Source organism: Grus americana, chromosome 23 (assembly GCF_028858705.1).
Source record: "Grus americana isolate bGruAme1 chromosome 23, bGruAme1.mat, whole genome shotgun sequence".
Taxonomy (NCBI): Eukaryota; Metazoa; Chordata; class Aves; order Gruiformes; family Gruidae; genus Grus; species Grus americana.
The window spans coordinates 4,498,128-4,513,521 of NC_072874.1; the positions used below are offsets into that span (position 1 = coordinate 4,498,128).

At 47.6% G+C, this 15,394-nt stretch overlaps 2 protein-coding genes across 4 annotated transcripts in view; both read right to left on the reverse strand.

The window, feature by feature from the left end:
* On the reverse strand, nucleotides 1–14,126 carry MTFR1L (mitochondrial fission regulator 1 like). Of its 3 annotated transcripts, XM_054802167.1 has the most exons (8): nucleotides 11,426–11,494; nucleotides 11,128–11,253; nucleotides 10,095–10,199; nucleotides 9,295–9,404; nucleotides 8,323–8,534; nucleotides 5,057–5,369; nucleotides 916–1,041; nucleotides 1–477 (listed from the first exon to the last, which is right to left on the reverse strand). In XM_054802167.1, the coding sequence occupies exons 2-7, from the start codon at nucleotides 11,140–11,142 to the stop codon at nucleotides 936–938; spliced, it is 861 nt and encodes a 286-aa protein (XP_054658142.1). In that variant the 5' UTR covers nucleotides 11,143–11,253; nucleotides 11,426–11,494; the 3' UTR covers nucleotides 1–477; nucleotides 916–935. The 3 variants fall into 3 exon arrangements, with proteins under 3 accessions (XP_054658142.1, XP_054658141.1, XP_054658140.1); XM_054802166.1 differs by lacking the exon at nucleotides 11,426–11,494 and adding an exon at nucleotides 13,988–14,126 and having other exon boundaries at nucleotides 1–1,041; XM_054802165.1 differs by having other exon boundaries at nucleotides 1–1,041; nucleotides 11,426–11,503.
* SELENON (selenoprotein N) overlaps nucleotides 11,695–15,394 on the reverse strand; it is an 18,031-nt gene continuing 14,331 nt past the window's right edge. The window contains exon 12 of the mRNA XM_054802162.1: nucleotides 11,695–14,629. Coding sequence (XP_054658137.1) covers nucleotides 14,459–14,629 — 171 coding nt within the window. The 3' untranslated portion in view covers nucleotides 11,695–14,458. The remainder of the gene's footprint in view (nucleotides 14,630–15,394) is intronic.

A 15,394-nucleotide genomic window follows, 5' to 3' on the forward strand; every position in this document is an offset into this window, starting at 1 on the left:
TCTTATTAAGGCTCCATTTTATATAAAGGAAAAAAAAAAAATCATACTTTAAATACAGCCATGAGGAACATTGCAGAGAATGTGTAGCTGAAGGAAACCTCTTCAGTTATTGAGAACTGTAGCCACAGACAATGCCAAGTTCCTTCTTCCCTTTTCTCAGGTGACAGCTCTTGCAGTGGGTGCTCGGTTCTTAGCATTGGTGGTTCAATAAATAGACCTTTTGAGTGCTAAATAAAATACATTATCTGAATACAAGGACTATTAATGAAACATTAATTACTGGCAAGAAATTAAGGCCATTCTGTCATGCAACTGTGGGGATAATTTGTGAGTTAAATAATACCCAGGGCGTTCTAAAACCAGCAGCATCCTGCAGACGTGACGGAGTGGTTTGATCATTGACTGCGGTTTCATCCTGCCCTCGGGTCAAAGTTATCGAGAAGACGCCTTTTACCGCCGTGACTCAACACTGAAGACCTGGAAGCATTAATTAGCTTATTCTCAGTAGCTCTGTACCACACTCAGAACAGAGAAAGACCTGGATGTTTGACACCCGTTTATACTGGAAATGGTAACTAGTTTTATCGTAACAAGGTCGTTATAAGTTAATGCTTAATTTGAACCTAAGGAAAATTGTAGGTAGAAAGAATGTCATCCAGCAGCACTTGTTGCACTCTTTAGAAGATCCTTATCAATAATCAACATCAAAATACAGGTGGAAAAGAATTTCCATCATCTTAAAAAGTTTTTTCTTAAATATAACAATACATGGAAAACACATCAAATCCGTAGGGTCTTTCCTAGTATGTGTCCAGTGCAGAAACCATTTCTAATTAATAAAAGAGGCAAAAGGCTCGATCCTTAGGAAGGCAGCTACTGTGGAGAAAATTCTGGGAACGTAACACTTTTGCTTACAGAGTTTAGTGACAGTAACATCACTTCTCCTTCATGGCCAGATCTTCATCCTTTAGGGCAAATTTTCTTCTCAGAACTTCTGCTATAAGAATGGCCGGGTCTTCCTCCTTCATTGAAGTTCGGGTTCTACAAGGCAGACAAAAGCACAGTGTATTAGTACAGAGAAGTGCCAAAATCGATGGTTTACAGCCCCGGGTTAGAGCCTTTTTAGTATTTTTCTGCAGCATTTATCAGCTTTTGTCGCGAGTGGAGGAGGTGCAAGAACGATACCACAAAACAACAAAAACCAGCTGAAAATTCAGACCTTTCATCTTGGCTTAGAAAACCTCATTTTGTGGGTCAAGGGGTATCCTGAAAATCTCAGCATCAAAGATCTTTGTAATTTTTTTTATTCAACTGTGTTAGTAAAATAAAATTTCATTAATTATTTATGGCCTATGTCCCCTCAATATAAATTTGCAAGTGGTATGCTGTTTGAGCTGAAGTCCTGGAACTATTTTTTTTCCTCCATGAATTTTGCTATACAATGGATATATGCTTTCATATTTAAATACGGGTAATGACTTTTTTTTTTTTTTTAAATAGCTGAAGTCCTCCCTCGGTCAGAAAACATTATAGGTGTTTTAAACATTCCTAAAAGAACATCCCCCCCCCCCCAAATTCCATATGTGTTTGGGAGGGGCTTGTTCTCAAATTACAGTGAAGGCTTTTAGTAAGCTGTGTAAGATGCCATGGAGCCGCTCACAGGTAACCCCTAGCGCTACATCAGATTTGTCTGATGCCAGTTCTTAATTTGCAGTTGCATAAACGCATCACTATTTAGAAGATGATTTTGTAGCCAGAAGCATGCCTTAGATTTCACCCAGACAGAACCGTTCCTTCTGAAAAGGGTGCAGAGAAAGAGCAGATACGAGGTCTGGAGCCCTCCCCAAACTCTTCCTTCCACATGGGCAAACCTGAGAATTGGGAGTTACCCAAGTATCCATCTGTCAGCTGCCTCGGAAGAGGGATGGGGGGAAACCGAAGCAGCCAGAGAAGGAGGCAACACTGACAGCAGCAAAGACAGACAGCAGCTCATCACAAGGAAAAGCTCTCACAGGGTGAGCAAAGAGACAAATAACCCGCACTAGGGTGAGAAAAGGAACCTCTCCTACCAGGGGTACCGTGTCCTATCGCGTGGCACAACCAGCAGCAAAGCACAGAGCACCAGCTTCAACTTCAGCGTCTCAGCCCTTTATGGCCACTCGAAGGGCCAAGGAAATAACCACGGGCAAATTAAGTTATTCAGTCCCACAGCAGTAGTACTTACAAGTAACGGAGTACTCACAGTCTGAGCAGGTCCTCACGCTACCTGTCCTGACCCCCACCCTGAGCACCCAGCGCGCAGGCACGCACTCAGCTGCTCCCCTCGCAGAGGGTGTCATGCTTAACAGGCTCTAGTTCACATTTGTTGAAACACACACATTTCTGCAAGCGTTTCTCACTCATTCCTGAAGCTTCCAAGGTTGTGTTTATGCACCAAGTCCTAAATAGGAGCATCAGAGAAGCATTGATGTAGTCATCTCGTTAAGCATCATGTGGTACCTTCATCCACTTAAAAGAGTACACGATCCTTTTAAGTGTTACAAGCGCTGTGTACCTACACGAGCACAACTGCTCTGCGTAACCCAACGCAAGGTGAGCACAGCTCTAGAAGCACAGGTCTGCTCATAAAACTGCACCAACACTAGAGGATTGTGTCTTGGAATTAAAGCTCATCAAGTAAAGTGATTTATTTAATGCGATTTTTCAACTACCTGTGATTTCTCAAACAGATTTAATTAAGCTGTAGTAACTGTATCCTAAAAAGTCACTGTTGCATGTAGGGGGCAAGTTAGAAGCCGAGACAGAGAAACAGATGAGAGGAAAACAGTTCAGCTCCAGCAAGAAACAGCCTCAAGCTTTTCTGCCGGGGTGTCCCTAGCCTCAACGCAAGCAGCAGCAGAAGTAGCAAGCGTCACCCAGCTCCTGGCTAATCAGTCAAGCCGTCACAAGGGGAGAGAGGGGTCCCGGTGATTCAGTTCCGTTGCCCGCTGTAGCCCAGCGAGGAGGGATTTGGCAGCTATCCCCTTCCCCCCAAGTATTCTACAAAAATCCTTGCTCTCCCCCATCTCTTGTAACATTAAACATCAACGCTGTTGGTAAATCCCATCTTTGTGCACAAGCTGTCTCTCCCTCCCACTCATTCGCACAGCTTCTCCCCAGGGTAGCAGCAAGACCAAACACCCTCACCTGCTATTAGCTGTTACCAGACATTCTGTCGGGGAAATTGAAGTCAAATTGTGATCCATTATATCACAACGTTCCCCGTCACCTACACACGCTGCTTTTCACGCAGGATCAGCTATGAGGCTGCTGAGAACACACTGACACGCCCCACAGCTACCACACGTGGAAGGGTAACGTGGGCAGCGGATTATCCCAGGTTCAGCCTAACGACTGGTAACGGCCCAGCATGGGAACCGGGCTGCGGCTCGTACACGCTCCTGCACGCAAGTCACAGTTTCACTTCTGCCTCGTGGATTTGCTCCAGCCCCCCTCAAAGACTTTGCAAACAGCCTCCCCCCAGGCGGCACCCGGCTCCTCGCGATTCGGCCAGTGCTGGCAGGAGCCTTGTTGGCATATCCAGGATTTCCCTACCCTGATCTGTACTGGTACGAGTTTTCTTTTCTCCCTGAATAATGCACGTTTCCCTATCTTCATCTGGCACAGATGGTAGTAGTTTTCTTACCCTGAAAAGTCTGCTTCCATAGCAGGCTGAGATACCACTCTGCATTAATTAGAAGATTTGATAATCATATTGTTACATGTGAATGCTTAGTCCTAGAGGTACACATGTTTCTGATAAGGTTCAAACATGTCACAACATGAAGCATCTGCGAGCTTTTCTAGATCGAATAGAGCCAGTGAATGACCATTACAATAGCGCAGTTATAGAATTCTCTCTCCCTTTGACTAATAATTCAGAATTATTTTCGGATGCCCAAAGCACTGCTTTGCAACAGACAGGAAGAAAGAAGAGGAGCAATTAATCTGTGGTCCATAAATCCTACTCACCCCCGAGAAAGATTAGAGGCATTTATATAAAGCAAATGAGCATTTAAGCTTTGAGTAGTATTTAACACTTAGGAAAACAAGAGCAAAAGGGTACGCTGTGTGAATTATGGATGGAATACTGTGCTGACATTCTGGATGCAAGCTGAACATATTTCTCTCATTTGACTATATAATTTTTTCAGTGCTGAGAATTTAATTTCTTTTAAACTGAATTAGGCATAGAAATTGCGAGCAGCCATCACACAACATGTTATTTTTTGGCCAGGAATCTTACTCACACAACAAAATGGCTGGATAGATCTTTGGGCTGAAAAATGTGGAAACTGAACATTGTGACTGTGATTTCACATGTAAAACGAAGGCAGTACAGCTAGCATGAAGGGAGGTATTTTATCAGCTGGGCAGAATCCTGTCTCAGCCATGCAGCAGCTGGCATGTCAGCAGCTTGAGGCGTTCTCATCATCAATGTGTAAACTCATCATGAGACAAGTGAAAACTCACTCTGCCCACGCTCAGAGCTGGGCCAGATGCAAAAGCTGAAAAGCTCCGCATGTTAATTCCTGCGTGTGCCACGCTGAAAAAGCTGCTGAGCTTCCCAACTGCTTGGGTCTCCAGGATGGTCTGAGCACCAGCACCCAGAACCACCGGCAGCAGAGAGGGCAGTGTGTTCCTCACCCTGACGGTTGCCAATGCACGGTTCTGGTTTCCATCAGGGCAAACACAAGCTTTTTTTTTTTCCTCAGGTGAACAAGTTGAAACAGCCAAACATTGTGCTAATCAATTTAAGTTCCCCTCCATTGCTTTCTATCCAGGCAGGTAAGCCATAATTTAAAAAAAACCAAACCCTCAGAAATGTAAGTGTTGGCAAGTTCTGCTATAAACAGGTATTTCCCCCTGTGAATCATGAATACAGAGCAGCACCAACAAGCAGTGAATGCAATGTCCAGTGTCTACAGTGATCTGACAGACAAAAAAAAAAAAAAAAAAAAGAGATGACAAACTTTGAAAGAGAAAATAAAATCAAGAGAGTTCAGGAAGCACTTACAAGTCTTTGCTCTGCTTCATCCTATGAATGTCTTTAAGAATGCCCATCATATCTGCAAAACTGCTGGCCTTTGAAAGAGACACGGAATCTTCCTCGTCAGGATCCTTTGGTTCTGGTTTACAACACTCGGAGGTTGCAGAACAAAGCATGGAGACTGACGGGAGCTCAGGGCTTTCAAGTTCTGCCTCCTCCTCTGTGATATCACTAATGACAAAGGAAGTTGTAGATTGGAAAGAGGGTCCAAAACAAGGTAAAGGAGAAGATGCATTTGAACTTCCTGGAGATAATAAATCTGGTGTTAATGAAGCAGAAGCTGAAAAAGAAAACAATATAGGTGGATAGATAAACTCATACCAAACCACGTAGGTGGTTTTTCCTGCAGAAGAATATAAATCAAGAGGCATCATCAGCCAGCCTCCCCCATGCTATAAGAAAACAAATTCATCATATTCTGTGTTACCTTCCATGTGCGCTTTACTTCCTATGACACCATGTTGCAACACAAGACCTTCTCCTGCACCTTTCATCCCACCAACCCCCTTATGTATCTCTATTCCTATCGCGCCCATCACCGTATCACCCCTCTGGTTCAAACACTGTGCCCCAGCCCTGCAGAAATCAGGCAATGTTTACTTTCTCCCATTTTTACAGATAGGAAATGGAGGAACAGAGATTTAGCTGCTGCTCAGGGTCACAAAGGGAGCCTGTGTCAGAATGTAGGTCTTAATTGTCTTAACTTTTCTCCTTTTCTTCATCGCCTTGAGAACTGCTTGCTTTTCTTTTCCCTTCAGGCTCCTTCCCCCACAACCATTATGCCTGGTGAGAACGCAGAGCTGGTTCAGGAGCTCCAGCTTTTTACACTAGACGGTCACAGCAGTTCACTCTGTGACTGCAGGCATCTTGACATGTTTTGCTTTCCATCAAAACGGGAATAGCATCCACCTATTCCACAGGGGAGATGGGACTTATTTGTTTACGCTTTAAAATGCGGTGAGGATAAGAACAGCTAAATAAATTCCGAGTGTTATTAAGTGAAAATGAGTTAGATATTTCCAGTGTAAAACACTAAGGGAAAACAACCCAAAACCTAGAAAAATGCTTAGTGCGCAGGTCCTTGAAAGAACCTTCCTGTATTGAAAATTGTACCTTAAAGCACTAATGCCCTTGGCCTCAAGAGTAAACTTGTAGATAGTTACCAATTTCCAGTTAAGGGATTTCTCTTAACAGTATATAATAAAGCAGATTGCACAATATTTCTTTTTTGGCATGAATCTCTCCAAAATAAGCCTGTGAAATAGTTATCTCCTTCATCAGATTACCGAACTACAGCTAGGCCCTAAATCACAGGTCCCCGTTATTGACTTAGAGGACGCGAAGTCAATACGAACTGTTCTGAAATGCCAGCTGATAACAACCAGGGTCATTGCTGAGTAGAGAGGGAGAGAAAAAGGTATTAAATGATTAAATCATTTTTCTCCCTTCCGGATCTCTAATTTTTCCTTGTTATTGCTCTCCTTGAATTAAAGTGGACTTTTCTAGCACAGAGCTTGAGCAACTGTAGGGCTGAGACAACGCTTAGAAGGGAAAAAAAAAAAAATATCACAATTTCCCCTGTTCTTTATTCCAGTTCAGTTGTGCCTCTGATCTTGCATGAAGAAGAAAGAGGACACACGCAGCCTCTCCGAAGGGGACATCTGCGATGTCTCATTTTGCGCTTATTCCCTGCAGAGCTGAGGGCAATGTGGCTCCCTCGCCCCCCGAGAGGCTTCATTTTACCATGCTGCTGTAAGAGTTGAGGCAAGTGGCATACAGAATCCCGTGTACTGTGACAGGACCAAAGATGACAAGAAACACCAGCGCAAGGAGATGGTAATCTCCAAGTGTGCATGGATCATCATAAATACCTCATCTCATCTAAAGAATACTTTGCATGCTAAAACCATCCCATGTATTCTCATGTGGTGGCATATATGTTTACATTATTGATATCAAGTAGATTCCGAGAGTCCACTGACCATCACACAGAACTGAAGAACCGCCCCAAATCTCTCATGTAGAACCAGCATTTCAACTAAATCAAACACCACAGGTCTGTTTCATTTTCAAATACATTTATGGCCTGTGGATAGCCGGACTAAATATAAGCAGCCATTAAAGCTGCAAGTCCCCGGGGCTACAATGATCAGACAACCACAGCATCTTTTGCAGACCATGAGAGATTTGGTCCCGTGCACACACTGTGCACTGCAGTGCAAAGTAGCAATCCGGTAATTAAAAAAAATATTTGCTTTCAGATGTAGGATAAGGAAGGTTTCATCAGACACTATTACCCATCATAAACAGGAATTAACCTGTCTGATATCATTTCAAGTGTGGCACGATCCTGTTTTTTTTTTTTTTTAAGTAATGGGAAGAATTATAGGTCCTTCTTTTCCTCGGGAAAGCAGCCATAATACAGCTGTCATCTTGGTTATTGGCAAAAGTATTCTGCATACAAGAAATGCAGCTTTTAAGAAAAACTGTCTTCAAGAAGGACTAAATTATTTTAGTTTGCAAAACCGTTCAATGTTTTCGAGTTGGGAGATCAACAACTCTGCCTTCTGAACACTCCATAAATAGATACGAAGTTATTGCTATCTCACTGGTTTCCACACTCTAAAACCAGCCACTGTTGCAGCAAGCCTACCAAATCCTCAGAGCTGAGGATACAGGAAAAGCCATGAAAGGAAGAGAAGCCTTTCTGCACGGTTCAGTTTTGCAGCTAGACCATGGCTTTTAGTCACATACAAATTTACTAAAAGAAATAAACAAATCCATTCAGCTAGGCTCTTCCCCAAATACATTATTTGCTACAGAAATGGCACAGTCATTTTCACAGAAGAAACACTAACATCTCATTCCTACCCAAATCAAGATGTAACCCTCTTGCTCATGGCTGACTTGGAGCAGGAATGGCAAGAATACACCAAATGTTTCATGAAACAAGGTACTTGAGATGAGTAGGCCTCCAGATCAGATGCAGCAAATGCAGTCACAAAGCAGCACTTGGTATTTCTCAAAAACAAGCAGGACTCCTCCAACGAAACAGATGCAAACATCTAGACAGAAATGCAGCACTGAGCTGACCCCGAAGATGGCACCCCACCAACAGGAGCTGCTGCTCTGCTGGAAAAAAGGCATGCAAGTCTACTCTGTTCGTAGGAAATAACATGGTTCACTAATTCAGCCCTTCTGGTTCATCTAGAAAAAGCTCATTATGTTCCTACCTGACTCTGCAGCGACTATTTTAGCTATCTGACTCCGAAGGTGACTCAGCTCATCCTGGAGCTCTGTCGTTCGGCTCAGTGCTGGTAAACCAGGTTTCTTCAAGGCGAGCAGCTTCTCCTCCTGCTTCCTCAGGTTGGGGACTGAAGCATTTCGCTGTATAACAGTGAAGGGACTTGGCTTCCACTTGTGCTTCAGCGGGCGAGTGTCACTTCTACAGGACAAAAACCTGTCGGTCACTTACAAGGTCCAGACCCCTCCGTGACAACAACGCTCTGCCTCCACCGCAGGACAGCAGAGACTTCAACACAATGAATTAAACCTCCGCGCCACTATGCCATATGTACCGCTGTATGTACCACCGTATAGACGTGCTGTACCGCTGTACGTGCTCTCTCTGCACTACAAGGAACATAAAGCCTGTCACAGAAAGCACGACTCAATGGCACAAGATGTGAAGGACTCAGGGACAAAAGTCTGGGCGTGCTCACATGGTTTCAAGTAATTTCTCTCCTGGTTACTGTGTCTCCATGCCAGGCAGTAGGTTGGGTGCACATGGGAAATGTCACTCACCCATTAACTTTTGCCTCTGATTTGAAAGTCCTTTTTACCTTTTACAAAATACCTGTTACTACTGCCCTGCTTTAAGGGGAAAAGTTCAACTGACCAGAACCAAACTATTGGGGGCAGAACATTCCAATCCCACGAGAACTCAGCTTTCCAACTTTCTAACCAGAAAATACCACACATCACAGGGGTTACACATGGCACAGGCTCTTAGCACTTCCTACAGGAATTCCTCCCAGGTTTCTTTGTCCAATTTTTATTTTTCCTGTTTCTTGGGAAAAATGTCTTTCAACAGGCACCACATCAGACCTCAAGAGGACTGGAAGTTGTGAGCATTTGGTCACTGTCTGGCCTATGCCATGCAAACCAGTGTATAAAAATGAGGATCAGAATAAGAGAAAACTAACCTGACTCTGGCATACGTTTCTTCATCATCTGCTGCGATCCACACAATGTCTGCCAAGGTGGGGACTGGAGGGACGTCATTTAAATAGAGCTCCGAAACATTTGGTAGAACCTAAAAAGAAAGTTACATTAAGCAAACGGTGGTCCTGCCTGCTGGAGCCACCCCAGATGTGCTGTACTGGCTGTCAGAGCCAGTCTCTTCTGCACCAGGGCAGCAGCTGCATCAGTCAGATGTGCGACAGCAACATCATTCGGCTCATGGAAACGTGTGTCGGCTTCTGCACGTGTTCCTGGTTGCGTTACTGTGCTCCATGAGACTCAACAGCAAGGCAGCAAAGGGACACCCGATACAGCTTAGCACACTGCCAAGGCCACGTGCAACACTTTGCCGCTACAAGTCCCAGCGCTGTCCTTGAGCTTAAACAGTGACGTAAGCATTTCCATAAGCCTTTTTTACTGTTGAGGAAAAACAGGCCCAGAGGGCATGTGGCTTGCTGGAGGTCACACGACGAGGCACCGTTTCAGCCCCTCCATGTTTCCGTCTCCTCTAGCTTCCTAACCCAGTCCTCAGGCGATATTTGAGGAGGTATTTTTCTCAAGTTGCCAGTGATCACTTAGAAGAGAATTTCCAAAAAGAGAAATAAAATATCTTAAAATTAACTATATTGCTACATGAGTTCTGTGGATACAACTCTGCAGACAGGTTTGGGTGACAGAACAGCAGCTCGTGACAGTGCCTTGTCTTGCTCAAGAACGGCAGCTTCCTAGACGCGATCACCAAACCCCTTCCCAGTCTGCTTACCTCAAAGGTTGCTCTAGGACAGGGCTTTAGAGGGAGGTTTGACCCGATCCTCCTGACGACACTGCGTGCTGAGCCATGGGGTTTGTTCTGCCAGATGGGGATTGTCTATAAGAAGCCATGTAATATAATTAATATTTCAAATCAGTTGCCTCTCTTAAAATTTATTAAGTTGGAAATTGTCCTACACAACCTACTCAAGAGCTCTGATCTCTGACCTTTTATTTGTTGAGTGATACTTTTAATTGGGAACCTGCTAATAACTAAGGTTCTAATTCCATAAAACTGTGTTTCAGCTGAACATATGTGAAAGTCAGCCAGTTACTAAGGGGCATTTTAAACACGGGTATAGTATTTTTAGGACAGAAAACTAGAAGCACTCAGTAACACACACTGAGCTCTGAATGAAAACACGCCAAAAGGAGAAAAACAATGTCACTTGAGGGACCCAGAAGAAAAATTAAATCAGAAGAAAGTCTCATTTAAAGGAACACTCTCGCTTCCACGTGATCTTTAACACAAGCGGCACTGGCAGGACTGTGAACATTTCTGGGATGTCAGCAAAGTGACAAGCGTACAGTGCCTGTCCCCACTGAGGGCTGATGAGAACGGCCTTGAAGGGCGTTTGCAGAAAGAGCAAATGTTTTAGGGATACTTCTGAAAGGGATTCACAAGGTGAAGCGCTCTGTCCTTTGACCGTCTTCCCCTCTGCCAGTTTTATGGCCGTCACAGGCTGTCATGACAGGAGGCGGCACGAGACTCCGGCCAGTGCCAAACCGGACTCCAAACAGGTTATTTGCTCAGTCCACCAACAAATCCAGTAATTTATTATTGCTGGAGCTTGTTACACACACAATGCCTGAACGTTTGACTTAGGCGGTTCGATTTACATTTCCTAATCTGTATTTTAAATTGAATCTCCGAGCTGGGAGGGCACCGACCGCTGTGACGGCCCTCTGGCTACCGGCCACGGGAGAGCCGGGGTGCCCGGGTGCCCGCCGGCGGAGGGAGGCGTTTCGGGCGGCGTTACACTTACGGAGTCCGCTGCCATCTCCGGCTCTAGCGGTGGCCGCCGGGGTGGGCTCAGCGCTGGGTGCTGCGGCTCCCGCGGGCTCGGACCGGGCTCATCTTACCCCGCTCCCCGCCGCGCTGGCGCTTCTCACTGGAAGACAGAAGTGACTCGCTGCGGGCAGTGCCGGGGGCCGCCTGCGGAGCCGGCCCACACGGAGTCCCCGGGGACAGACCAAGCCCGGCTCCCCCCTCCGCCCCCCGTCCCTCGGCCCGTGCCCGCCCCGCTCCCTCCCGCTGCCACCGCCCCGAAGCCCCGCAGGTACCTGAGGGTCGGCGGCGCAGCACGGCCCCGCTCCCGGCCCCTCCGCCGCCATCCCCCGGAAGCAGAACCCGCCCCCCGCGCTTCCGGCAGCGCATGCTCCGGGACCCCGGAGGAGGAGGGGGGCCCGGGGGTGCCATGGCATGCGGGGTCTCAGCCGGTGCGGGGGACAGGCCACCCCCCTCCCCGCTCCCCCAAACCCGCCCCTGCCATATCGCCCCCCCCCCCCCCCCCAGCCCGTCCCGGAGGAGGCAAGGACTGCAGGAGGCCGAGGGTGGTGGGACGGGTTTAACGAGTGCAGCTACAGCCGGGCCCGGCGGCCCGTCACGGCAAACGGCACCGAACCGCGCGGGGCTGCTTCCCCCCGAGCCTCGCTGACAGACATCGGCTCTGACCCGCTGCGGGTTTCAGGCCAGAGCGTCACGAAGTACAGGAGGTGGGGAAAAGCAGCGCCTTCCCCCCGAGGTATCACAAACCTATCGAAAAAACTTCGTGAGGTTACAAATAGGCGACAAAAAGCTTGGCGCGTATTAATAAAAGCCTCTCCCACGGCAGCGAATGGGCAGCGACAGATCAATTAGGCAGGTTTGCAGTTAATGAGTTAACGGGGGGACGCAGTCGAGTCCCCCCACGCCACTCCAGCCTGGGGAGACTCCTTCAGCCGAACCCCCTTCACCCCAGGAGCGCTCAGAGGTGGCTCTGGGCAGAGCTGCAGGGGACCGGCAGTTCCTAGAGGGAAAACCAAGGTATTTTCAGGGATCCCAAAGCCTTCGTGGGAGCCTGGGCTCAGCGCAGGTTCAGGCAGGGGCCCTGTGTGTGCACGGGCCTGTCGCAGGCACTGGCTCTGCTGGGATCTGCAGGGTCAGCGACACTGCCCCTCGCAACTCCCCACCTGCAGAAGGCCGCAGGGCTGCCCCGGCGATGCAGAGCTCCTGCTCTGCCTGTTTGTCCGGGCCTTGAGAAGACAACAGCAATCCCTGCCTGCTCAGCCACTGCCCTCTCTGGCCCCTTTCTGCTGCAAAACTGGTGGAAAGGAAAACAAATGGAAGGAACTCTCCACCCAAGCACAACTGACAGGTGCCAACTTCCACATCCGTAGCCCCTGACCCAGGGGCTCAGGGAAGATGCAACAAAACTTCCTCACATGAAGCTTTGTAAAAGCCAGAAGGGCAGATGTACCCTACAGCTGTGCCGCCCGAGGAGCTGGGGGAGGCAGGCACTCGGTCTCCTCTGCCGTTCTCTGCTTGGGCCAAAGTCCCCTGAAGGGACGAGACCGCTGCTGTGACAGGAGCCTGGTCTCGAACGCTGCCTGGAGGCTTTGGTGCTTTCCACAGCTGAAAGCGCTGCCAGATCTGAGCCTATCATTACTGTAGGCCCTTGGAGTGCTAGAAAAGTGCAGAGCTAATGCATAGTTATAAAGCCGATACTGAGAAACATCCCAGGGGTAATTAATCTCACTACAGCAATTAGTGAAGCTACACTGGCTCAGCCCAGAGGTCCATCTAAGCTCAGTCTCCAGCCACGGACACAGGCAGGAGGGCTGGGGCAGAGTGGGGACAAGGTAATCACCGCCCCTGGGTCCCTCCCAGGTATGAAAATACCCCTTCCAAAAAAAAAAAAAAAGGTTTTTCCCCCCCGTTTGATTTGGTCCAACAAAATTGTGCTTCAGAGAGCAAAAAAGCATCAACAGCCATGGCTGTTTGCAGCCATCTATTGAGGATGCTTTGTCTCCTCACCTACCTACAGGTATATGCTTTGAAACCCATTTCATTTAACCTTTCCTTCTCCAATTTATGCTCACTCTGTAGCCAGGCATTGGTACAGAATAGGAGCAACTGCTCAGGGTGGTTACAGATAAGGGACAATGGTGTTCTGTCCGATTTCTTTGGAAAAATCTCCTGAAGATTTCTTTAGTACTGCTGGCTTTAGAACTGCTCAGTTCTCAACCAGTTAATGCTCTCAGAGCAACACTGAACGTCCCGTTCCCAAAGGGAACTTCATCCCGGTTCGTCGTTCAGTGTGACTTGGAAGCTCAAAGCAAACATGGACGGAGTATTTCGCCTCTGAGGAGACACTGGGAGAACAAAGCTCTCAAAGCCAGTGGGGTGAGAACAGCCCTGGGCTGAGTGGGAGGGGCACCATGTCCCGTAGCCTGGAGTGCATGTACTGCGCTGGTGGAGCTAACAGAAGCTCTGGCCCCCGAGTTAATCCATGCCTGATGTCTGTGAGCTGCACCATACCCCTAATGCCCTGGTCTCTGTTCCTAATTTCACTGTGTCAGCCTCACCACCTCCCTCAGGTGCACAGAACCTAAGTGAGACTGCTCTCCCACCATCTCACACAGGGTGCTGAGGAGGCTGCTCCACAGCTCCAGCCTCTGGTTCAAACCGCCTACGTTCACGTCTACATGTTACCAGCTACAGTCCCATTACACATTGCTCGCCACTGCTGTCAACAAATGCCATCATGAAGAGCTGGCGTCCAAGCCACAGGGCACCTTACAGCTCAGAGCTGCCACTGGCGAGGAGCTGTGGAAGCCACCGGCTACCATGAAGGAGCTTCCCACCTGTGCTGGATTCTGCACCTTCGCCCACAGGGCACAGGCGCTCACCACGAGTGTTTGGTCGTAATAGCAATGCTTGTTCTCCGTGATTCTACACACAGTCCAGTCCTTGAGATCTGGGGTTTCCAGGTGACGCTTGGTATAGCTGTTACATGAGTTTCACCACAGAGTCTGAACAGGAGCTGGAAATACATGAGGGTGAATGGCAGACCAAGGCGTATGCACCGAGAATATTTATAGATTCAAGTATTTTCGCTCCTGTAAAAATTTGCCTTAACTCAAAAGGGCAGGTTATGTAAACTAGTGTCACTTGAAACTTAGCCTCAAACCGACATCCTGAGCAAAGCCCCAGTTCTGGGACTGTCTGCATCTTAACATCAATGTCTGCCATGAAGATGAGGAAGAATTGCTGTAATCAAAATAGATCTCTGAAGTCTTTGGCCATCTCTGTGGGGCATACAGGTGCCTTTGTTTTTAGGTCTGCAGGTATGGTTTTGCTCTTTGCAGTCCTTCCTTCAAGAACTGGAGGTAAGTTGCAGTAGAAGGGTCTTCAAAATTGGTGGAGAAACTAAAGATGCTACTTTCAACATCTTCGGGCTTCATAGAAGTAATGTCCAGGAAGTAGTTGGCATTGATATGGTGAACCTGTGAAAGAAAACAGCCGAGGAGAGGAGACTTTAAAGGCCATAACAATTCCCCAACCACTGCCTTGGCCTCTATCCAGGACATGGCTGACAAGACTGTAAGAATCTCTAATACTCTGCAAATGCTAATTCGGCATCCAGGATTCAGGTCTGCATTTTAGTCAGAGAAAGATGTGTGAAAGATAATGATCTCTTTCTTCCCCCAAGAGTCCCAACACCTCACTTAGGTTAAGAAGATGATTGAAGGTGATCTGGGAAAAATCACGCCGGCATAAAACGTAGCTCTGAGCATGGGTTGGGGAGATGGCAGCCCAACCATGCTGACTGCTGGGGCGCACGCTCTCAGCCCAGCATAGCTGCAAAACCAGCACCTGAGCTTCAAATGTCTCTGTGCTTTCAGCTGACAAGGAGAGATTTTCTCCGAAGCACGAGCACAAGGGACAATGGGTGCAGGAAACAAGCTACAATGGCTTCCCCAAGGTCACGGCCTCCAGCCAGGGACAATGACGAAACACAGGCAGACATGGGGTTCAAGTCTGATTGTTTCTCCCCGTGCCCAGAGCTGCTGTTGTTCTGTCTCTGAATAAAAAGACATTTGTTTCAGATTTCTTGATAGAGCTGCTGTCTGTCTGCCACAGCATCCCTGAGAGCACAGCAACATGAGGACTATGGCCCCACAAAGGCTCGAGGAGCCAGGGAATGGCTGGGGGAGCGGACACTCACTTCAGGGTCTGCAGACAACCCTGAAAAGAGCACATTCTGATGG

Bases quoted from the DNA above. Each gene is read 5' to 3' on its own strand.
- MTFR1L (XM_054802166.1), bottom strand. The intron at 9,405-10,094 runs GTAAGCAGACTG...CTTTCTTTTTAG, and splicing joins GTCCTAGAGCAACCTTTGAG to GTTCTACCAAATGTTTCGGA. The intron at 8,535-9,294 runs GTTAGTTTTCTC...TTTGTCCTGTAG, and splicing joins GAAACGTATGCCAGAGTCAG to AAGTGACACTCGCCCGCTGA.